Below are 17,894 nucleotides of genomic sequence, written 5' to 3'. Positions count from 1 at the left end.
TCCACCGGTGCGACGTTTTTTCCGGGGTGACGTCGTCTGCTGGGCTGGGACGAGTGTGCTTTCAATCGAGGGACTGAAACTACCGTAGTGTTTTCGTATGCTAGAAGTCGGAACATTATTCAGCTCCCCACCAAATGCCACCAAGCCCTCGTGGACATCGACCTTCGTCCCCGAGGGATAATGAAATATTTGAAGGAAAGGTCTCTGGTGATTGCATGACTCGAAAATTCCGCAACAGTGAGAAAACGAAATCGCCCACGAGACATGGCCGCGAAGCTGCTCGACAAAAACAATTGGGACCTTCTCGACGGAATTCTGTGACGAGTGTTGAGGAGACCCTCGGGAACGATCTCCTCGGCCATCGGCTCGGCCGGATGTTGGCCCAATCGATTCCGAGTCAGCCAGCGAGTTGGATGGCCGAAATCGAACGTAACAGGAAACCTTCTCGGGGCTCTTGACCTAATGCGCCCTGCGTCGTCACCTCATTCCGTTCGATTCCTCCTCTCGATGCGCTGGACCTAATGAAGCCGGACACTGTCCGACCATCGAATGATATACTCGGCGTTCTCCACTCCGAAGTTACGATCTGATCTCTCGAGAGGAACGCTTTCGCAGTAAATTGATATGATAGGGGACGTTTCTGCGATGAATAGCAGGGCTGGGGCCCCTGCACGACTTAGGTCACAGCATAATCGCTACCATCAATCATTGTCAATTTTCGTTCAATCCGAAGTCTCGGGAGCAGGTTCTCTTGTGCCGGAGCTTGGCTCGTTGAGTCCTAAGCGAATTTTCGGCCCCGAGTCAGTGACTCAGGAAGGAGTCGCGCTGCTCTTGCAGCTGCCGGAGGCCGCCTTTATAAAAATGGACAACTAGTATAAAAGCGTGTTATAACGAGGCACCTCACGCTTCTCTCCCAGCTCGTCCGGCTCGCGCTATACTCTTTGCGTTCGACCCTTGCGTTCCCTCCTCGCGAATGTCGCAACGTCACGTCTTCGGGGAGCCCGGGACGCGAGGAAACGCACGAGGGACATCAGAAATACCGCTGTGTCGTAAACTGAAACACGAGGCCCTCATACGAAGGAGGCCTCAGACATATTCTCATGAAGCATCGCATCAGATACGTGTCTCTCTCCGATTCGCTCGAGCTTTTTTGAGGAGATCAGGTGAAGGAGGTGGCCTCGAATGCTACACGGCGGGAAGTTCGTCGAAAGGGGTCGAGGCGTAGTTTCACCATGAAATTTCTTTTGCTCCCGCTCAGCGAACGGCAAAAGTCTCGGTCCGGTTCTGCTGCTGTAATCGCGGGATCGAGGATTGAGTATTTTGGGATGGTGAGCCCGGACTCCTGGGTACGAATAGTTCATCATACATATAAGAGCTCTCAACCCGATCCGCGTACAGCGCTACGCGGTACGGCATTAGAATCACCGGGCCTCGTGTTGGATAACATGAGCTGCGATGCGATATTTTTGTGGCCTCCCGGAACCACCTGTAGCCAATGGATCCCCACGGAACTCGAACGCTGCAGCTGTCGTGCACTCGAGCTGGCTGGTCGACCATGCGGTTCGTTCGTATGGCGAACGGGTCGTTATGAATGTCGGTCCGTGGCGCTCTGAGGGAGCGAATCGATATCGAGGGGCTTACCTCGCCCTAATTTCGGACTCGATGGCAATGGCGAGACGTACTACCCGTATGATCTCGCATCTCGATTCGCTATGGAAGAATTTCATGGAGTCGGGCGAACACCGAGCTTGCCCCTTCCACACCCAGGGACATTCTTTTCCTTTGATCCTTCCCTCCTCGCATAACGTCGTCACCGTTTAGCTCGGGATAATCGAATGGGAACTCTAGCAAACCGCTCCGGGCAGCGTAGGAACAAGGGGAGCTCGCCCGCGCGGCTGCAATTTGGCGGATGGTGTCGCGTCGTGCCGGCGGTCGCACACCGCCGTCATGGGTCATGGATCGCCTGCCGGCGTCATGGGCTGTGCCGCCAAGAGTACAAGCGATCCTGGATATCTACAGACGGGAAAACTCTCCCAGAGCTCAGGAAGAAAACCCTGGCATCAAGATCACCATAGTTCCGAGATCATCCGATTCTACACTATTCCTCGAATGAGGCGGGAATCAGTTAGGGTGGAGATCAGAGAGCGAGGGACGCCATGCGAATTTCCGTGGGGCTGGTTGGACGCGTGCAACGGATCGCAGTAACACCCGCGGACATATGGGGAGGCTCCATTCGGAGATCGTCTGTCCCCAGCTCAGAAATCGGGCGCTCTGCACCCCAGAACTGCCTTGTGAGAACAGTATGGCGTTGAGCGTGGCTCCTTACTCCGGATAATCTCGATCGGAGAGTGCCTGCGAGGAGGCTTCCTTCTAGGATGTTCGTCGGGTCATGCGATCACGTCAATCGGATTCGCGGTATCATACGGAGGGTTCAACGAACTTCGTGACCGACGAAACGATGGGTCCCTGCTTCCAATCCTCCAGATTGCACTAGCGAGTTATTTTCGGGTGAAGGTTCCTGTCGCAAATGAGATGACAAACATGGTTTCTGGAGGGACGGCGCGTCGTAGCCGACTACCTGAGAACTCGTCGAGTTTCTCAGAGGAGTAGAGCACATACCGTGTAAATTTGCTCTCAGTGAGAAACAGAGATTCCAGATCGCGAAGCGAAGGTCTGTCAAGTACACCACAGTGCAGCGGTCTGTGGGTGGGTAGTGGGAGCATTCAACGTTCTCGTTTTTTCCACCGAAACCTGCTCCGCTCGTGACGTGACAGAACAAGCGTTTGACGCTACGCGTGCTCGCCCGGCTCTTCCATTACCTTGCTCGTGTTCGGCTGTTCCCCGTCCCAGCCGCGGCTAGTATAAGAACGTGACCACGCCGCGCGATCCATCCGTCCCGGAATCTCGGCCTGGCCTTCTCGATGCATGGAGATTCTCGGCGTCATCGGGGACCATGCCGCCGAGCACCTTCCCCAATCGATACAGCTGAAACAGTTCCCACAATGAGAGATTCCTTCTCCGAGAACGATTCACAGCTCATTTTCGGGCTTCGACCCTCGGGTAATATCCTTGGCTTTCCGGGGGCCACCGACCGGTCGGATTCTGCCGACGGATCGAGGCGTTCGTGCCGCGAGTAGCTGCGGTCGGCGTTATATTGAGAGGAGTTGGGCGAAAGGAGTAAAAAGTAAGAGTCAGAAAATTATCCCGAGATTCTGATGTCGAACGCCCCCTTCCGAGCTGTGCATATATGTGAATATAAAAATTATGCTGGAATGCTCCGAGTGTCTTGGCGAATGGCCTACGTGATCATCGAGCGGTCACGGACGAGCAATTCTACGATCTGGCCTCATATAGGGGAACAGTCGAGCGACCGACAGCAACAAGAGGCGGAATTGCCTTATGCTCCATTGGAAACAGACTCTTAGACACATTCATAGTCGCCCTGGCATCCGTTCGGGAACTTGACCTCTTACCACTCAATGCGACCATCGAGAGCCAGTTGAATCGAGAGTTGCCTCCCAAATCCAAGCAGGAGACTTGTGAAGTCACCGAGGTGCGAGCTCTCAGCGAGTACTAATTCAGCTCACGTAAAGCAAGGCTGTCGATGGGGACTGCGGCGACCTCCTACTCCGACGGAAAACCCCATCGACTTGCGAGATTCTCAACAGCACTCCTGATGGATTGGAAACCTGGGGGGTCTTGTCTGAATTGATGGATGACAATCAGGCTACAAAAGGAGAACATTTGACTCTCCATAGGTGACTCTCGGGCTCCAGGGAAATGCTCGAGCGAATGCCCGACGTGTGATTTCGCAGATTGTTAGCTGGGTGCCGAACACGATGATGGGGTCCTGATGGATTGGTCGTACCCTGGAGCTCTGCGGTCGGTCGCTCTGCACTCTTGAGACCATTGTTTGATCTTCGATTGAGTATCAGATATTGAGAACGACGGTCGTCCGGAAACGTAGATGCCGAGGAGAACTCTTGAACCCATGAGAGATCCCGCAGTGGCTTCGGCTTGCTTGATGGAAAGCAAACATTGTTACAGATTTGGGAGTAGTGCATGTTGTCACGCACAGCAACGACAGGGATTTTTAGGGAAATTCAGCGACGATCGGCTTCCGCGAGCCCTTTCAATGCGGAAATTGATCCACAAATGGATTTTAGATCATCGCTACTCGAGAACGATACGTGGGTCTGGCTGTTGACAGCGTGCTCATAGGACTTATCCTCTCGATTCATGGACTTGGAATAGACATGAAAAGATTCGGAGGCACAGAACGCAGCTGTTTGCATAGCGAGATCTATTTACCGTCGAGCGCTGTCTCCTATTCTCGTCTCTTTTGGGATGTTCTCACGTCTTCGAGACTGTTTCCCTCCGACTGATGTCTCGCTTTCCCTTTCCGCTGGCGATTTCTTCGGACTACATATATACCTACAAACGTATGTCAGTCCCCATTGCCCCGTGGGAAACATGTGACAGGGAACGTAGGTGTTTTATGTTGATCGATTGGGAACGACGCCGACAGAACGACTAACGTGTTTCTTTCTCTTTCAGTCACCGAGAAAGAAGTTAGACAATGGTGAGTATCCTCATTGCCTACCATCGCGAAGGCTCGACGACTTGAGTAATTAGGTCCTAAGGGTCCTCCGAGCGAATCACCTGCCCCCCTCCCCCCTTGTCACGTAGATGTTTCCCGGGAACTTCCTGTCCCGGACTTGTGTCGGGAGTTACAGCGGTGCTGCTCTTGCTGAAGACAAGTTTTCGATCATTCGCGATGAGCCTCCGATATACGCTTACCTGTATGTATCATAAGTTTTCGTCGCTCTGACTCTGGCGGGCGTTGGACGATCCTGTTTGTGCGAGCGACATCGCTTCGGAAGGCACGGACCTTAGCGCAACTCGCAACTGAGACGATTGCGAGCGGGGACCCGATCCCTGAGTGTAGAATGAAGTGAGCAATCGCTAACGGGAATATTATGAGAAAGAGGTGTAATCCTCCGAAATGTCAAGTTCCACGGTAAGACCTGACAAGCCGATACCAGACGACTGGCGGGAATCGACCACAGCGATAGAGAGAGAATCACAACATGAAGTTTTATTTGTTGTGTCCGTCTGGCGGTTGGAAGGGGAAGAATTTCCTATAGACGGAGTCAAATGTCGATAAGTACTCCTTCCCCGAAAATCATGAAGACATGGTCGTCTAAGAATCCAGAACACCCTATTCCAGAATCGAAGAACCTTGCACAGACTGAACTCTTCTTATTTTCAACAAGCCGATCTTGGGAGTCACGGTTCGACTTTCCGAAACTGGAATTGAAGAACGTCGAGTCATCAATTTCCACTCGTCGTCGCCGCCGCCTCCGCTGCTGAGGAGTGGAACCAAATAGACTCCACCGCAACTGGGACACGATCGCCGTCCTTTCGCGATCGGGAAACTTCACCTTTTCGCAATATCTCTGCACTCCATGGCGCCGGTCAAATATATTTTTGGCTCGACACCCTGACCCGACCGCGCTGCGGAGCTGAGTTTTCTCCCATTTGCGCTGAAAATACTATTGTCGTCGCTCGCCGAGCAGAGAGTGCAGGTGTTGTAGGAAAGCCGATCGACAGAAATCGGTGCAAGCAACAGAAGGGAAATTCCCGGCCGTCATCCGGGAAATCCATTATACGGTTTTCCTTTGCCTCATTCGCAAACCGTAAGCCCGACGACGCAAGTCCCTTCATCGAGGCAGCGGCGGATACATGCATTTGTGACCAGTCTTTTCCCGCGTGGAATTCCGCACACGGTTCAACCCCAGAATCTGCAACTTGAAGTGGAATTCAGTCCCGTGGGCTCAAAACCGAGCTGGGGCTCCGTGCTGAAAACCGTCAGAACGAGCTTTCCGTAGACGACCACTATCGTTCGATGCTATGCACGTGCATACAGTTCCTCTCTGACTGAGTGAGTATCGAACGCAAGCCGCATCCAACGTCCGCTCATCTCGGGTGATGAAGGAGCGTGACTCGCGGCTCTGTCGCTATTGGTTGGCAATAATTGTTGACAGCTCGTCCATGCCGTGGTTTGTATCGTCACCACGGAAGAGGAATCGTACACTCGAATCATGTAAGAGCTTCCGCGCCCGGGAGAGTGATCCAATTTTCAACACTCGAAATCTGATTCACTCTTGGACTGCCGTCGCCCTCCGTTCTGAAATTCTCCCGACGTCTCTACTCCCTGTTTTGTTCACGTTTACGCTCGAAAGAAACTATTCGAGAAAATCGAGCGTCTACGACCATACAACCGTAGTCACTACTCTTTTATGGGAGTCTACTACCTGGATTCACCTCAGGAACAGGGAAATCACTTAAGTCAGTTCAATGCGTTTATTCGACCGTCATCGTCGGACCACAAGGTCCTCCCTCGGCAGCTATGGCACTCTCTGCCGAATCCAGCTCTTATCTGTCACTACTGTCTGAATTGACAGCTAGCGAGAGTCTCTCTCTTTCTCTCTAGTCGCTCCTCCGGCGACGTGCCGCCGAAAATACCTACATCCACGTCTCCGGCTAAACACCTCCGACGTGGCTCACGATCAGGCGTTTACACAACCGTTCCGATGGGTTAAGGAAAGGATGAATATCGAAATGAGCGGTGCGAGGGGAATATGATGCAGCAAAAGGCCATCGATCCGAAATTAAGGGCGTCCGGTTCAAGAACACGACTGTTCATCGCGCGGAAAACAAGAAAAACCGGAGAGTCCCTGCGTCCGATCTCAGGAGAGTTTTGCTATAGCTACTCAAAAGTTCAAGTGTACTCGAGATCTCGAGAGACTCCGAGCTCCTGCGCTTCTCCTGAGCGAAGCAGAGAACTCTTAGAGAGGAACACGAGACCTCATTAGGTTTCTGACGGGCAAACCCCGACGGCGGCTTCGCACTGAGTGGGCGACCAAGCGATCAGTCGATGGATGGATTGAGTGAGTGGCTGAGTGAGTGCCTGATCGACTTCTAGAGAAAGAGACGATCATCGATCAGAATTCCGCCGTACCGGCGATCCTCCGCTCTGGGAGTGACGGCTTTCGCGAGAAAACGAGTTTTTTGACAGCATCCGGAGTCGAGACGCTCAAGTATGCTCAGTCGCTTCTGACAAAGCCGACATGGACAAAGAGATTTGTTCGTGCATGCGTCCATGAGGAGGAGCGGGAATCATTTAGGCGGGTATTTATTCAGCCTTCCATTCCGAACAAATAACAAAAGTATACAACGCGAGCAGGAAAGGCGGCTCTCAGTCTTCCGCTCTTTTGCCGAGGCAACAAGCATGACAAAGACGTCGCTCCTTGGAACGATGCCCGCTGCATTTTTCTCCAATCTCTCTCCTTGGAAAGAAAGAGAAATGTTCCATCATTTGTAATGCTGACTAGCAGCCGGGCGACGCCTGTCAAACAATGTAGAGGCATCACATGTCACGGAGGCGACGCTGCGGGCGAATAAGTCTATCAAGACGCGCTACCAACAAGCTCTCGCATTGCGCGACCTCATCAACGAGCTGCAGATCCCATTCGTGCTTCCTGGCGGGAATCTCCATTTGACGAGGCTAGAGCCCGGCCAGCCGCAGAGGCCAGACGCTTCAATTGGTCACGAATTGTTGGCTTGGAAAAACCAGGGAACTTCCCAAATTCTTATTAGGCTCGGCCATCCAATCGGTCGGCCGTTGGATCTGCCGGTTCATCCAAGTGCGCGGTCCGTCGGACGTCGAAGCCCGTGGGGGCGGTCGGGAGCTTCAATATGAAGCGCAGGCCTGCCACATACGACTCCACTGTTTAACGCGGTGCCGCTGCCCGAATCGGTTTGACCGAGCGACCGACCGTCCGTCCGACCGATCTAACGAGCGAACAACCGAGCGAGCAGGCTCCGAGGAACCCCCCCTCGCACATTCTGAATATCGCTGACTCGTTTTTCCCGGAGGAAGAGATCGCAAATCGCTTCAGAGTCGGTGCGGGAACGTATCGCGGGCCCGAATAGCTGCTCCTTCGAATAAGATGTGCTCTGAACCGATTCGCAAGTCCGCCGAAGTGTTCTGCGAGGAGCGATTGAAATGACCAAGTACGCAGGAAGAGAGGGGACTCAGTCCCAGCAGCGTCCGAGTGAATATACGGATGATTCCCTCCTTCAGGGAGCCGTATTTCCGTCGTCAGAACCGCCTGATCCCCTTTGTCGAACGGCGACTCCTTAGGCCACTTCCCGATGGCATCTTCCGCTGTTTGCTCACGCGTCAAGTGCAGATCGTGACCGTCATTAATTATATACTCACAACAAGGTCGTGTCCACCAAAGGATAGTTCCCGACCACAACGCTCGGGAAAGCTTCATTCCGCAATGGATTTCAAGCGCGAAATCTACCGCATTTGATCTCGACCGCACTCACCAGCTCAGACCAAGCAAACGAGAATTAGACTCGTTGCTCCTCAGAGTATGAACTTTCGACAAACCTCGGTCGTTTCGATCGTCTCTCAGCGCGGTCCTCTTCAATGAGCCGTCTTGGAATTCGGCAGATACGCTTTCCGTCGTAGCGACGAACATTTTTCGGGAGCGAATTCTCCTCATCGCGGAAACGCAGCGAGTTGTGAGTCGGCGGGAATCTCGTGTAACTTAGTTCCTTGGTTGCGCGAGCAAGCGAAGCGGTGATCCACGTTGATTCGGAGACGGAGCCTGGATAACCTCTCAAAAAAGCTTTTGTCTCGCTGATTAAAGTTTCCCCATTAACTCAGTGGCGTCGGTCGCTGGCACCTGATTCGTATTCTCTCCCTCACCTGTCCCAAGTTCCCCGAAACTCCTTCCATGTTCGCTTCCACCGGCGTTCTCGTCATATCCCTCTCGTTGCGACAGTGGCTTATTTGCCTTCTCTTTTGCTTCTTTCCGAGGGTGGAATTCCATGAACTGAATTTACCCCCATCCTCATTTTTCCTCGCGACAGGGGAGGTGAAGACCAGAAGGTCAATTGCTTGTCCGATTGAGATAAGAACTGAACCATCCAGTCAGATGTTCGTAGGAGTGGGAGCGAAAAAAAGTCTTCCATGGGGATGAGTCGCTGAGTCTCCCTACTAGGTACTCAATAATTTTGTCGAGGGCACACTGAGCAAGATGCGGTGCGGAACGCATCAATTTTTAGGCGTCGGCGTCGCTGAAAAAATGAATGAAAAAGGAGTGAGGAATTCGAGAACGTGAATATACTTAATCACAGGAACCTATCCGGCGGCGATTCATCAGTTGGAATTTCGTTTCGGGACAGGTCTGTAGCTGAGCCAGATCTCCGTCTAATTATTGCAACTCGGGCTGCTTCCCCTTCCGAAACCCGAGAATTTCTAGATGCCGTTTACAGAGACGATGCCGTTAGTCGACTCAGCTTCCAGCATGCTTAAGGGCATCAAGATGAATCGAGCGAGCCTGAAACACAGGACACAGGATGCCGACGCTCTCGCGGCTGCTCTTGCCACGAGGTACGCTGATTGATCTCAGAGTAATTCTTTGAGCCGACATGCTACTTCTGCTGATAATATCCGACAGCCTCGTCATGTCGCAGCGGTTTGCCATCGCAATCAGCCGAGAGGAAACTTCTTCTTCGAGCTGCAGCTAATGTTCCCTATCAAATCTCGAGCGAATCTACACGGCCTGGAATTGCAGATGTCACCTGTCGCCCAAGTTTCTACAGGCATGCATAGAGGGTAGAAATCCTCTTCCCAGTCGACGTAACGGGCCACGCTCCCGGTAATTCGCTCCCAACGAAACTCGCGCGAAACAGCAGGACAGGAAACTGAAGAGGAAAAGTAGAAAATTATGTGGCAGCACAGTCGAGAAGCCTCCATGATTCGCGAATAAATAGAGGAGTATTCGACATGCATGAAGCCTCATTTGCACACGGCGGACACAGTCGGCAGCCGCAGCCAGCCGGCGAACAAAGTTTCGGGAATTTGCGGTAATACCCGCGAGATGAAACATCGGTTCGGTCTGCCGGAGCCGGAGGGCATGAGCGGCGCCGAGCATCCCAGGGATCCCTGCAGGGCATCGGAGAGAGGACTTCGCAAAAGATTTTTCGTATGCTCCGAGAAAGAATGAGAAAGATACGAATGGGAAAAACACAAGCCAAAGCTGAGCTCTCCCGAGGTGCTTCTGCAATCCTCCTGTGTATGTCCCTTGTCGTTCCAGTGTAAGTGTCTGTCGTCAGGAACTCTTCGCCGCGGTCTATAGATTGTTTGGTTGGTTTTCTAATCTTCGGAGATGAGGAAAGGATAGAGAGGGAACCTAGAGCAAAAACTCATCAGGAGACTGCAGGCAACAGGATTTTTTCATTCAGAATGACTTGTTCAGTGGAGAAAAACCCCCGGACGTCGATCGACAGAAAAACTGCGCCGACCAAAGGTAGGCGGCGGCTTCCAATCGAGCACTGGGCAAGCACCTGATGAAAGAAGAACTTCCAAAAACTGATGAAACTGCTCCGCTGATCAGCTGGCTTGTGGTGAGCAGTCGCCAGAGAAGTTAGCGTCCCATAGAATCGTCATTTCCGAGATTAAGATGATGATTCGAGATGGAAGCCCTGAGAGAAAGATACGGCATGGAGTGAGTACATAATTAAGAATCGAGGGTAACGCTGCTCACACGAATCTATCGGGGAGTTTCTCCAAGCGCGAGCGACACAGAAGGGAGTCTCAAATCATGACGGCCGTCCCATACGGACCCCCGATCGATCCGCGCGTGGATGTCACTGCGCTAAGTGAGTGGACGAGAATTTCGAGACAGAGGAATCAACCTGATAAGAGCTCGCCGACGTGTTCTTAAAAACAATCGATCAGATTCACGCCGCGAAAATGAAGAAGATGTCCCTCGAAGGGAGGGGAATAAGAAGACTCCTGCGAGAGAAGGGCTCGGATCAATATGAGTCCGAATCGGGATGAATTCCGAGTCATGTCTTATAAAAGATGAATTCCACGTCATGTCCGATAAGACATGCATTGAAGTTCACCAAGCCTGTGCTCCGGGAGCCCGGAAGAACTGGGAACAGCCTCGGGAGCCCGAGAGAACTTGGAACAGCCTCATAGTGCGTCCGTCCCAAGTATGCAGGAATTGGTCTCTCCTGACGTGGAAACCAGAGGAACCATTCCTCGCACGGCTACCGGCAGTTAGGGCCAGAGAGTAGGTCGGCAGGCGGTGGGTCGGTCGGCCAGTCGCTCGCTTAACTCGAGCAGTCAGAGTCCGTCGGTCAAGCAGCCAGAGCCAGTTTCCTAGGATGGGAGGTGACTTCGTGGAAGAGAAGTCTTTCGAAAGCTTCCAGCTCGAGGAGCTCGCCCGGGAACAGTCCGCTTAATGGCCTGTGTCCGAAATAGAACCGGAGGTAAAAATTCGGACAGAGCAAGCCTCCGATCCACTCGCGAGCAGCAGTAGCATCAATTGTTGGAGGAAACGGCGAGGTGGAACATGTTAGTGGTGGCGAGAAGTCCAGGCTCGAGGGGACCACAGCCTCATGCTAGACCTATGGCACCGAATTGAAGATACGCCTCCTCTGAGAATGGGGCATCGGCGGCGATGAAGCGTTGCGTGCGCGTTATTTTCGGAGGGGCATGCGAGGCGGCCTACTGGAGAGCTAGCGCGTGCTAGTTCGCTCGTTCTTTGGTTCGACCGACCGACGGAGCAAGCAAGCCGCCGACACCTAGTGAGCCGGAGAGCAGCTCGCGATTTCCGCGAAGTCTCAACATCTCTTCAAAACAGAAAAACTGATCCCCAACTGCTGTAGCTGCTGCTCAGAGCGAGGCTCTGTTGCAACCCAGCCGGCTAGCTCGCCCACACACTCGACCCTCCGTGCGGAGGGTCTCAAAACTTCTTCGCCATTGAGCCGCCCGAAGCTACTCAACAAGTGAGACGAGATGGAAAACATAAAACGCGGTGCCTAAGGCAGCTCGTCCCCGACAAACCTCATTCCCATTCGCCCTCGGAGGGAAATTCTTCAAAAACGTTTTTGCCTCATCTGAAATTCATTCCAAGCGCACCCTTCGCTTCGCAGTTTCGCTTCCATTCAGAACTAACTCATGTAGCGTTCAAGTCGACGCTGGAAAACTGTCGAAGCCTATCTCGTTCGGGAGTATCGCAGGCGGTATCCGTGAATATTCCCATCCACGCCGGAACCGGACCCGATGAGGCCATCCATCTTATTGAGCTCGGAATTCTCAGAGACCTGAATATGGAAAAACCGACTCGTCGTCAACGGTCGGCCGACGGCGGCCGCTCACCGAAAGCGATCTCCCCACGGACCCAATGAGCTCACAGATGAATCACTCGACACTGCCAAGAGACTAGAGCAACTACTGGAGTATGCTCCATCGGGCGATCTGTGTGTATCCTCTGTTCGAAAAAAAGCCCTGGGACGGATTGAAACCAGCCCGATAAATCAGGGAATCGATAGAATTCCGGAACCATCTTCTCAAACCCGAGTCAAGCGTATTCCGACATTCTTGCCTACTGTTCCTCCGGCAAGCGCCGATCAAACACGGAGCTTGTGCAATTTCAAAAAAGATTCGTTCATCATTCCGAGGGTTCAAGGGTTCGTGGGGAATCTCCATGTTCTCTCTACTCATTCGGCTGCTCCGGAAGAAGATTTCTCGTCAGTTTCGAATTCATCCCAGAATGAAACTCGATTCGTCCGGTTCCCTCCATTGCTGGCGGAAGTCTTCGATCGTCGATCGACCGTGAATCATGGCAAAACTTCTTCCCAACGCTCGGCAATATCCCCGAGTTATTATTCGCTCAATGGATCCAATTAGCCCTGTCCTCTGACCGTTTTTCGACTCCTCGCCTGTGCAGCGGATATTTAGCTCGCCAGAGCTTGGACGATTAATCGCATCTCAATTGCCGAAGCCCGCTGAAAGATCGCAAATCGATACCGCGACAGCCAAGGAAACATTTGTTGTTTCAATCCGAAGCCTCCGCCCCCCTCAGCCGACCACCATTGAATCGACATACTGCTTTCTCTAGGTCGATATTCATCGATCTCTTAAGAATCGAGGACGGAAACGGAATATTTTCTCGAGTCCATCTAAGAGCGTTCCAAAAATATCGCTCAAAGCTTTCGAGTGCGGATCTCCTCCATCGAGTCTATTCTCGATTCGAGATCAATGTGGTGCCGGGCTATTCCGGAAAGTAACGGCACAAACTCATCCGAGACAGGTGGGAAGCTCTTGCTTCCGACTCGACGCCTCAAAAATCCGAAAGGATTGCGGTTTCTACTACCTCTTGAGAGTCCCGACCGCTTGAAAATTCATAGGCTCTCGATGGCAGGTTGTTCAGAGCGCCGGTTTTCGAAACCTGAGCGCGAGTCGATGGAGCGGGAACGAGGGAATAATTTTTCCCTCGGAAGAGCAACGACACGTGTGCCAGTAGCCAAATCGCAGTCGGACCAACGCAGCACGCGTCCGGTACCCGGGAGATCTTATCGACCTCCGAGTATATCGATAAGCTCTCGGGAAGGGATTCATTGCTCTCTGAATACCCCATGGGCACAGAGGCGCGTCCCTGAGCCCCTGGTCAGGCAGAAAGTCAGGCCCGTAAATGTTTATGAGTCAAGCCGTAATGAGAAGCTTCCGCTCGACTGTTCGAGCAACTTTCCCGAGACACTTTCCGGTCGGACAGTTTTTTTTTGGTGGCAATCACCCTACGGATTTAGTTCTTGAATTGAAAACAGCCCTCGGGACAGCATCGGTATGGAATGCGTCGATTGAGCCACAATGAGAGTATGACTGAGGACTCTTATTTTCGTTACAGGTATAAAGGCTTCCTTAAAGATTGTCCAGACGGTCTTCTCACTGAGCAGGGGTTCCTCCGGATCTACAAACAATTCTTCCCACGGGGTGACCCCTCAAAGTTTGCATCACTTGTCTTCAGGGTGTTCGACGAAAACAAGGCAAGTACGATGAAACAGAAGATATTCATAATTGATGATAGATAGGTGCAATGGATAAAATGTGTCCAGTGTCACCCGTCGGGTCATTCAGATCGTATTACGCTTTCATGTCACGAAGTCGCTCTCGAGCATCGGAGGGAAGAATTCCAGGGAGACCACTGTACTTACAAAAAATTTATCTCCCGCTCGAAAGCCCGGAAAGCGCGATGTGGACGCGAGCGAGTCACCATCCTGCTGATGCGAGTAGATCCGCACTTGATCGGTACCTTCCCATTCAATGGATTGCTTAGTGGGTGCTATATGGGTGCTGCGGTGGTTCCTCAGCAGCTTCAGGAGCGTATTGAATCAACTGCTGAATATTTCATGACTCTCGACCGGCAGAGGATCCTCTCTGGCGATCCCGACTCGGACTCGACTAATCCCTATGCGACTGATTGAAGGAAGTGGGCGCAGCTTAGTCGCTTTCTTCGCAGGCCGCTGCCGCGCACATCGACGCTTCGCTTAGCTTCATTACCAAGGCCCGTGACCGGATCGGCGGCGGAAAATCCTCGGGCTCGGATCGGCCCGCAGACCCGATCCGGACTCCACCGGAGGATTTCCAGTCCGCAGCGACGGTATACATGAAAAGGGAACACATTTCGGTTTGTTCCATCGACGCTCTCGTTTCACAGAGCGCTGATTTAGGCTTGCCTCCTCTCTGTTGCCGAGTCGTTCCCTGTTCTCGACCGCCACGTCGTGGAATTCGCAAGCTCTGCTCGAAGTTCCCATTCGCCGAACCTCCTGACTCCGACAAGGGGTCTCCATGCGACACTATCGGAAACATAAGTTCTGATAGAAGTTATTCTCCGAGCAATCCGGCTAGGCGGAGAAACTCCATCACCGAACCCAGTGCAGAGATCGAAAATCGGTTTCTTCATGACCAATGTCCCTCTTCTCCAGTCATGAGATTGGCGAGCGGAGCGATTTCCACGAGGAACCGGGAGAGTGCGCAATTCCGGGCCATGCATTCCCTGAATCTCTTCTCCGAAGCCGAAGGACAGATGGGCGATGATAGAGCAAGCAGGAACCATTCGGTTCCCGGATGAGGAGGAACATGGCTCTTCTCTACACGGTTATGACGCACGTATCTTTTTTTATTGAGTCCCCGTGCGACCCCCTGGTACACACCAATGACAGATCCATGCGTGCCAATCGGGCACCGGCGAGCCCTCCGATGTTGTTCCTCACAGGCGACTAGGAGATGACGGTGTGAGTCGGTGAAAAAATCAGTCAATGACCGCGTTGAGCTCTTGTCGCCCGGGGTCTATCTCCATCCGAGAATGTTGTTGAGCACCTCTGGGAACTTGCTCTTGTCTTGTTCAGGAAAGGGCACAAAAACCTCATCCTGCACCCGCTGAATGGTTTCGGCGAGTTTTTCTACTGTGGTGCACGCAGCGTAGCCGTTTGAGTCCATGGCGCGAGCCAATTCCAGCTGATGGTTGTCCAAGAGTTTTTCGTTTACGACTACGATCAACTGCAAGCGAAAAGCGAGGAAACATTTCTCAAAGATTCCAAATACGCGCACCGACCACGGCAACACAGAAGAGTTGTTTTTGACTCGGTTCGGTCCTCACTTTGGATTTGCGGTGACGAACGGCTTCGAGAATACTCCCTGCGCCGGCATGGCTGATAATCAAATCAGCGGCTCTCATGTCGTTTTCAAGACTGCTTTTGAAATCGAAGAAAGAAACAGCGCGATGCTTTATTTTCGGAATCGTTCCCGAACCGAACTGTACCACTATCTTCGAGTAGCCACAGCCACTGAGCAATTGCACCGTTTCTAATTTGGTCACCTCCGTCACCAAATCGTCAAACTGTGTCGTGCCGACTGTCACGAAAACTGTTCTGAGGCCGGCTTTAGCCATCGTGCTCAAATCACTCCGGATCGAAGACTCTACGCAGACAGGTTTACATTAAGGGCCCCCGCAAACCGGGCCTGTCGGGGAGCACCGGGTTCCGTCAGCTGCTTTACGAAAACACAAGAGCAGACGCTTCGAGAGAGACTCACAAGGCAAAGGCGCATCTCTCCGTCCGAAGAGTTTTGAGAGGGCGCTCCGTGGGTACGCGGAATGGGCCGGGTCGGATCACCTCCAGTGGCCCTCTTATCAGTTCTGATCCCCAGAGGACTCATGAAGAGACATGATTTCGACTGAGGCTATGGGTATTAGGCAGAAACCTTCCCGCCTTTGCGGAGCGTGTTTTCCTTGAAGAGATCTGACTCTATATCCCGGGGTCTCACTTCACGGGGAATTGTCTTCGAATCGCTGCATTGAGCTCAAGTAGCCCGTTGACGATAGCTTCCTACCCACCCTGACGGAAATGACACCTCGTACACTCGTGGACTGATTGAGGGTTGAGGGATATGTGGTACATGCTATCGATTCCAACGTTGATTGGGGGGAATCGACCCCGGAGGACGCTTTGGAATGGAGGGGACATTGGGAGTGTGACATGAAAGTCTGGGAAGATCGCGTATCGTCTGATCCTTATTGATATCACCGGAAGCCAAGGATACTGAGGAATGAGAGAGTAATGAGAAATTGTAATTTACGAGCAATTAGGAATCATAATTTCCCCAGTGTGAACTCTGATAAGGACAGGAATGGTATTCATCGGAGTCTGCGTCTTGGCGATTGGAGAGCTCGGGAGTCCCTCATCTTCGTAATGAGCTCAGAACTATTTCAGTCCGTATTCTGAAGTTCTCCCCTCTATGGCAAGGAATTTGGCCTCGAAGCGAGCGATTGAGTCGTTGAGAACCCTTTCTGCTCCCAGATATTCATCTGATGTTCTGCGGTGATCCCTTGGGGAGTCGGGGAAACCTCTCCAAGGACAGCCACTGTTGATTCACGGAACGGAGTCTGTATTCTTGGGCGGACGCTTTTTCGCCTCTTGGTGAGGGCTTCTCTCTTCTTCTCTCCTGAGTGATGCAAAGGCCACATCCCTCACGGCTCTTCGGCTTTCTCGGCGATTAATTCATCCGAGAGCGGTCAGGAGTTACTCCCGAGAGATTCCCCCGCCTCGTCCGAAAAAGACGCGAGTGTCGACGAGCAGCAGAGCAATCCTCGAAAGATGCGCAGAATTCATGGCGGAAGTGCGGCTCCGCTCAAACGGATCAGTTTTTCCGAACTCCCCGGGCCTGAAGGATGATCAGTGAAACGATCGTTTTTCGCGATGGGATGGTTGTTCGACGGCATCCCCATAGTGGAACTCGCCCTGCCTCAAACACAATCTGACCTGCGCTTGCAGGGTCCCTCTTTCAGTGGCTCTAAGACCTAGATGAATGTTTGGCGCAGGAGGGGAAGCAGGACAACAAATCGGTCTTGCGCAAGACCTTCGGACTCTTTCGTTCCGGATAACCCCATGGCAGTTGTCAATACCTCGATTCGCTGCTATCGCTGTGCCGCCACTGAGGGAGCCTCTTGTCGATCACAGGCGTAATCGATTTTTGCCCGATTTCTCCTTTTGAGCCTGAGTCTGGGAGAAAGTCCTGCGTCAGAGCCAGATAACTGACGGAGATAGCTTCGGACTGCTCGGAGTCTGGGATTTCGAGCTTCCGGAGGGATCTCCGTCCAGAGCAGTGAAAAAATTGAGCGACGAGGTCCCCAAGAAGCAGCCAACCTGGCATCGAGAGAGTTTACTCTAGAACCGCCCGCGAACGCTTTCGGAAAAGGGATAGTCGATGGGATGTGCTACCCCGCTCAAGAAAAGAGTATCCTTATACTTCGGAAGTATCGAGTGAAGATGGCCGAATAATTATGGGTAGGATCTCGATCGAGGCTCTCCGCCATTGCGAGAATAGTTGACGGAATAATGCTCAAGACTGTAGCAAGCGGGGTCGCACCACTCTCCCTGCAGGGGCGGATCCAGGAGTCCTCCAAGGGGGGGGCGGTCAATGCATCGAGGAAGGGGCGGATCGATACCTGGGTCCTGCTATA

General features: G+C 52.6%; 2 protein-coding genes across 2 annotated transcripts in view; one reads left to right on the top strand and one right to left on the bottom strand.

The window, feature by feature from the left end:
- LOC100907800 (frequenin-1-like) overlaps positions 1 to 17,894 on the top strand; it is a 52,241-nt gene that overhangs the window by 31,093 nt on the left and 3,254 nt on the right. Inside the window, exons 2-3 of the mRNA XM_018639543.1 lie at positions 4,558 to 4,582; positions 13,782 to 13,920. Coding sequence (XP_018495059.1) covers positions 4,558 to 4,582; positions 13,782 to 13,920 — 164 coding nt within the window. The remainder of the gene's footprint in view (positions 1 to 4,557; positions 4,583 to 13,781; positions 13,921 to 17,894) is intronic.
- Positions 15,060 to 15,914, bottom strand: Alg13 (Alg13 UDP-N-acetylglucosaminyltransferase subunit). The gene is made up of 2 exons (XM_003743250.2): positions 15,534 to 15,914; positions 15,060 to 15,433 (listed from the first exon to the last, which is right to left on the bottom strand). Exons 1-2 carry the CDS (start codon positions 15,822 to 15,824, stop codon positions 15,224 to 15,226), a joined length of 501 nt encoding a protein of 166 aa, XP_003743298.1. The 5' UTR covers positions 15,825 to 15,914; the 3' UTR covers positions 15,060 to 15,223.

The sequence above is a fragment of the Galendromus occidentalis genome, unplaced genomic scaffold (assembly GCF_000255335.2).
Source record: "Galendromus occidentalis unplaced genomic scaffold, Mocc_1.1 scf7180000077442, whole genome shotgun sequence".
Classification (NCBI taxonomy): Eukaryota; Metazoa; Arthropoda; class Arachnida; order Mesostigmata; family Phytoseiidae; genus Galendromus; species Galendromus occidentalis.
The sequence above is the reverse complement of the archived record's forward strand: the minus strand, read 5'-3'. Positions and strand labels throughout refer to the sequence as shown.

Coding starts and splice junctions, on each gene's coding strand:
- Alg13 (XM_003743250.2), bottom strand. CDS start 15,824: ATGGCTAAAGCCGGCCTCAGAACAGTTTTCGTGACAGTCGGCACGACA. Junction 15,434..15,533: donor TTCGTCACCGCAAATCCAAA/GTGAGGACCGAA, acceptor TTTCGCTTGCAG/TTGATCGTAGTCGTAAACGA.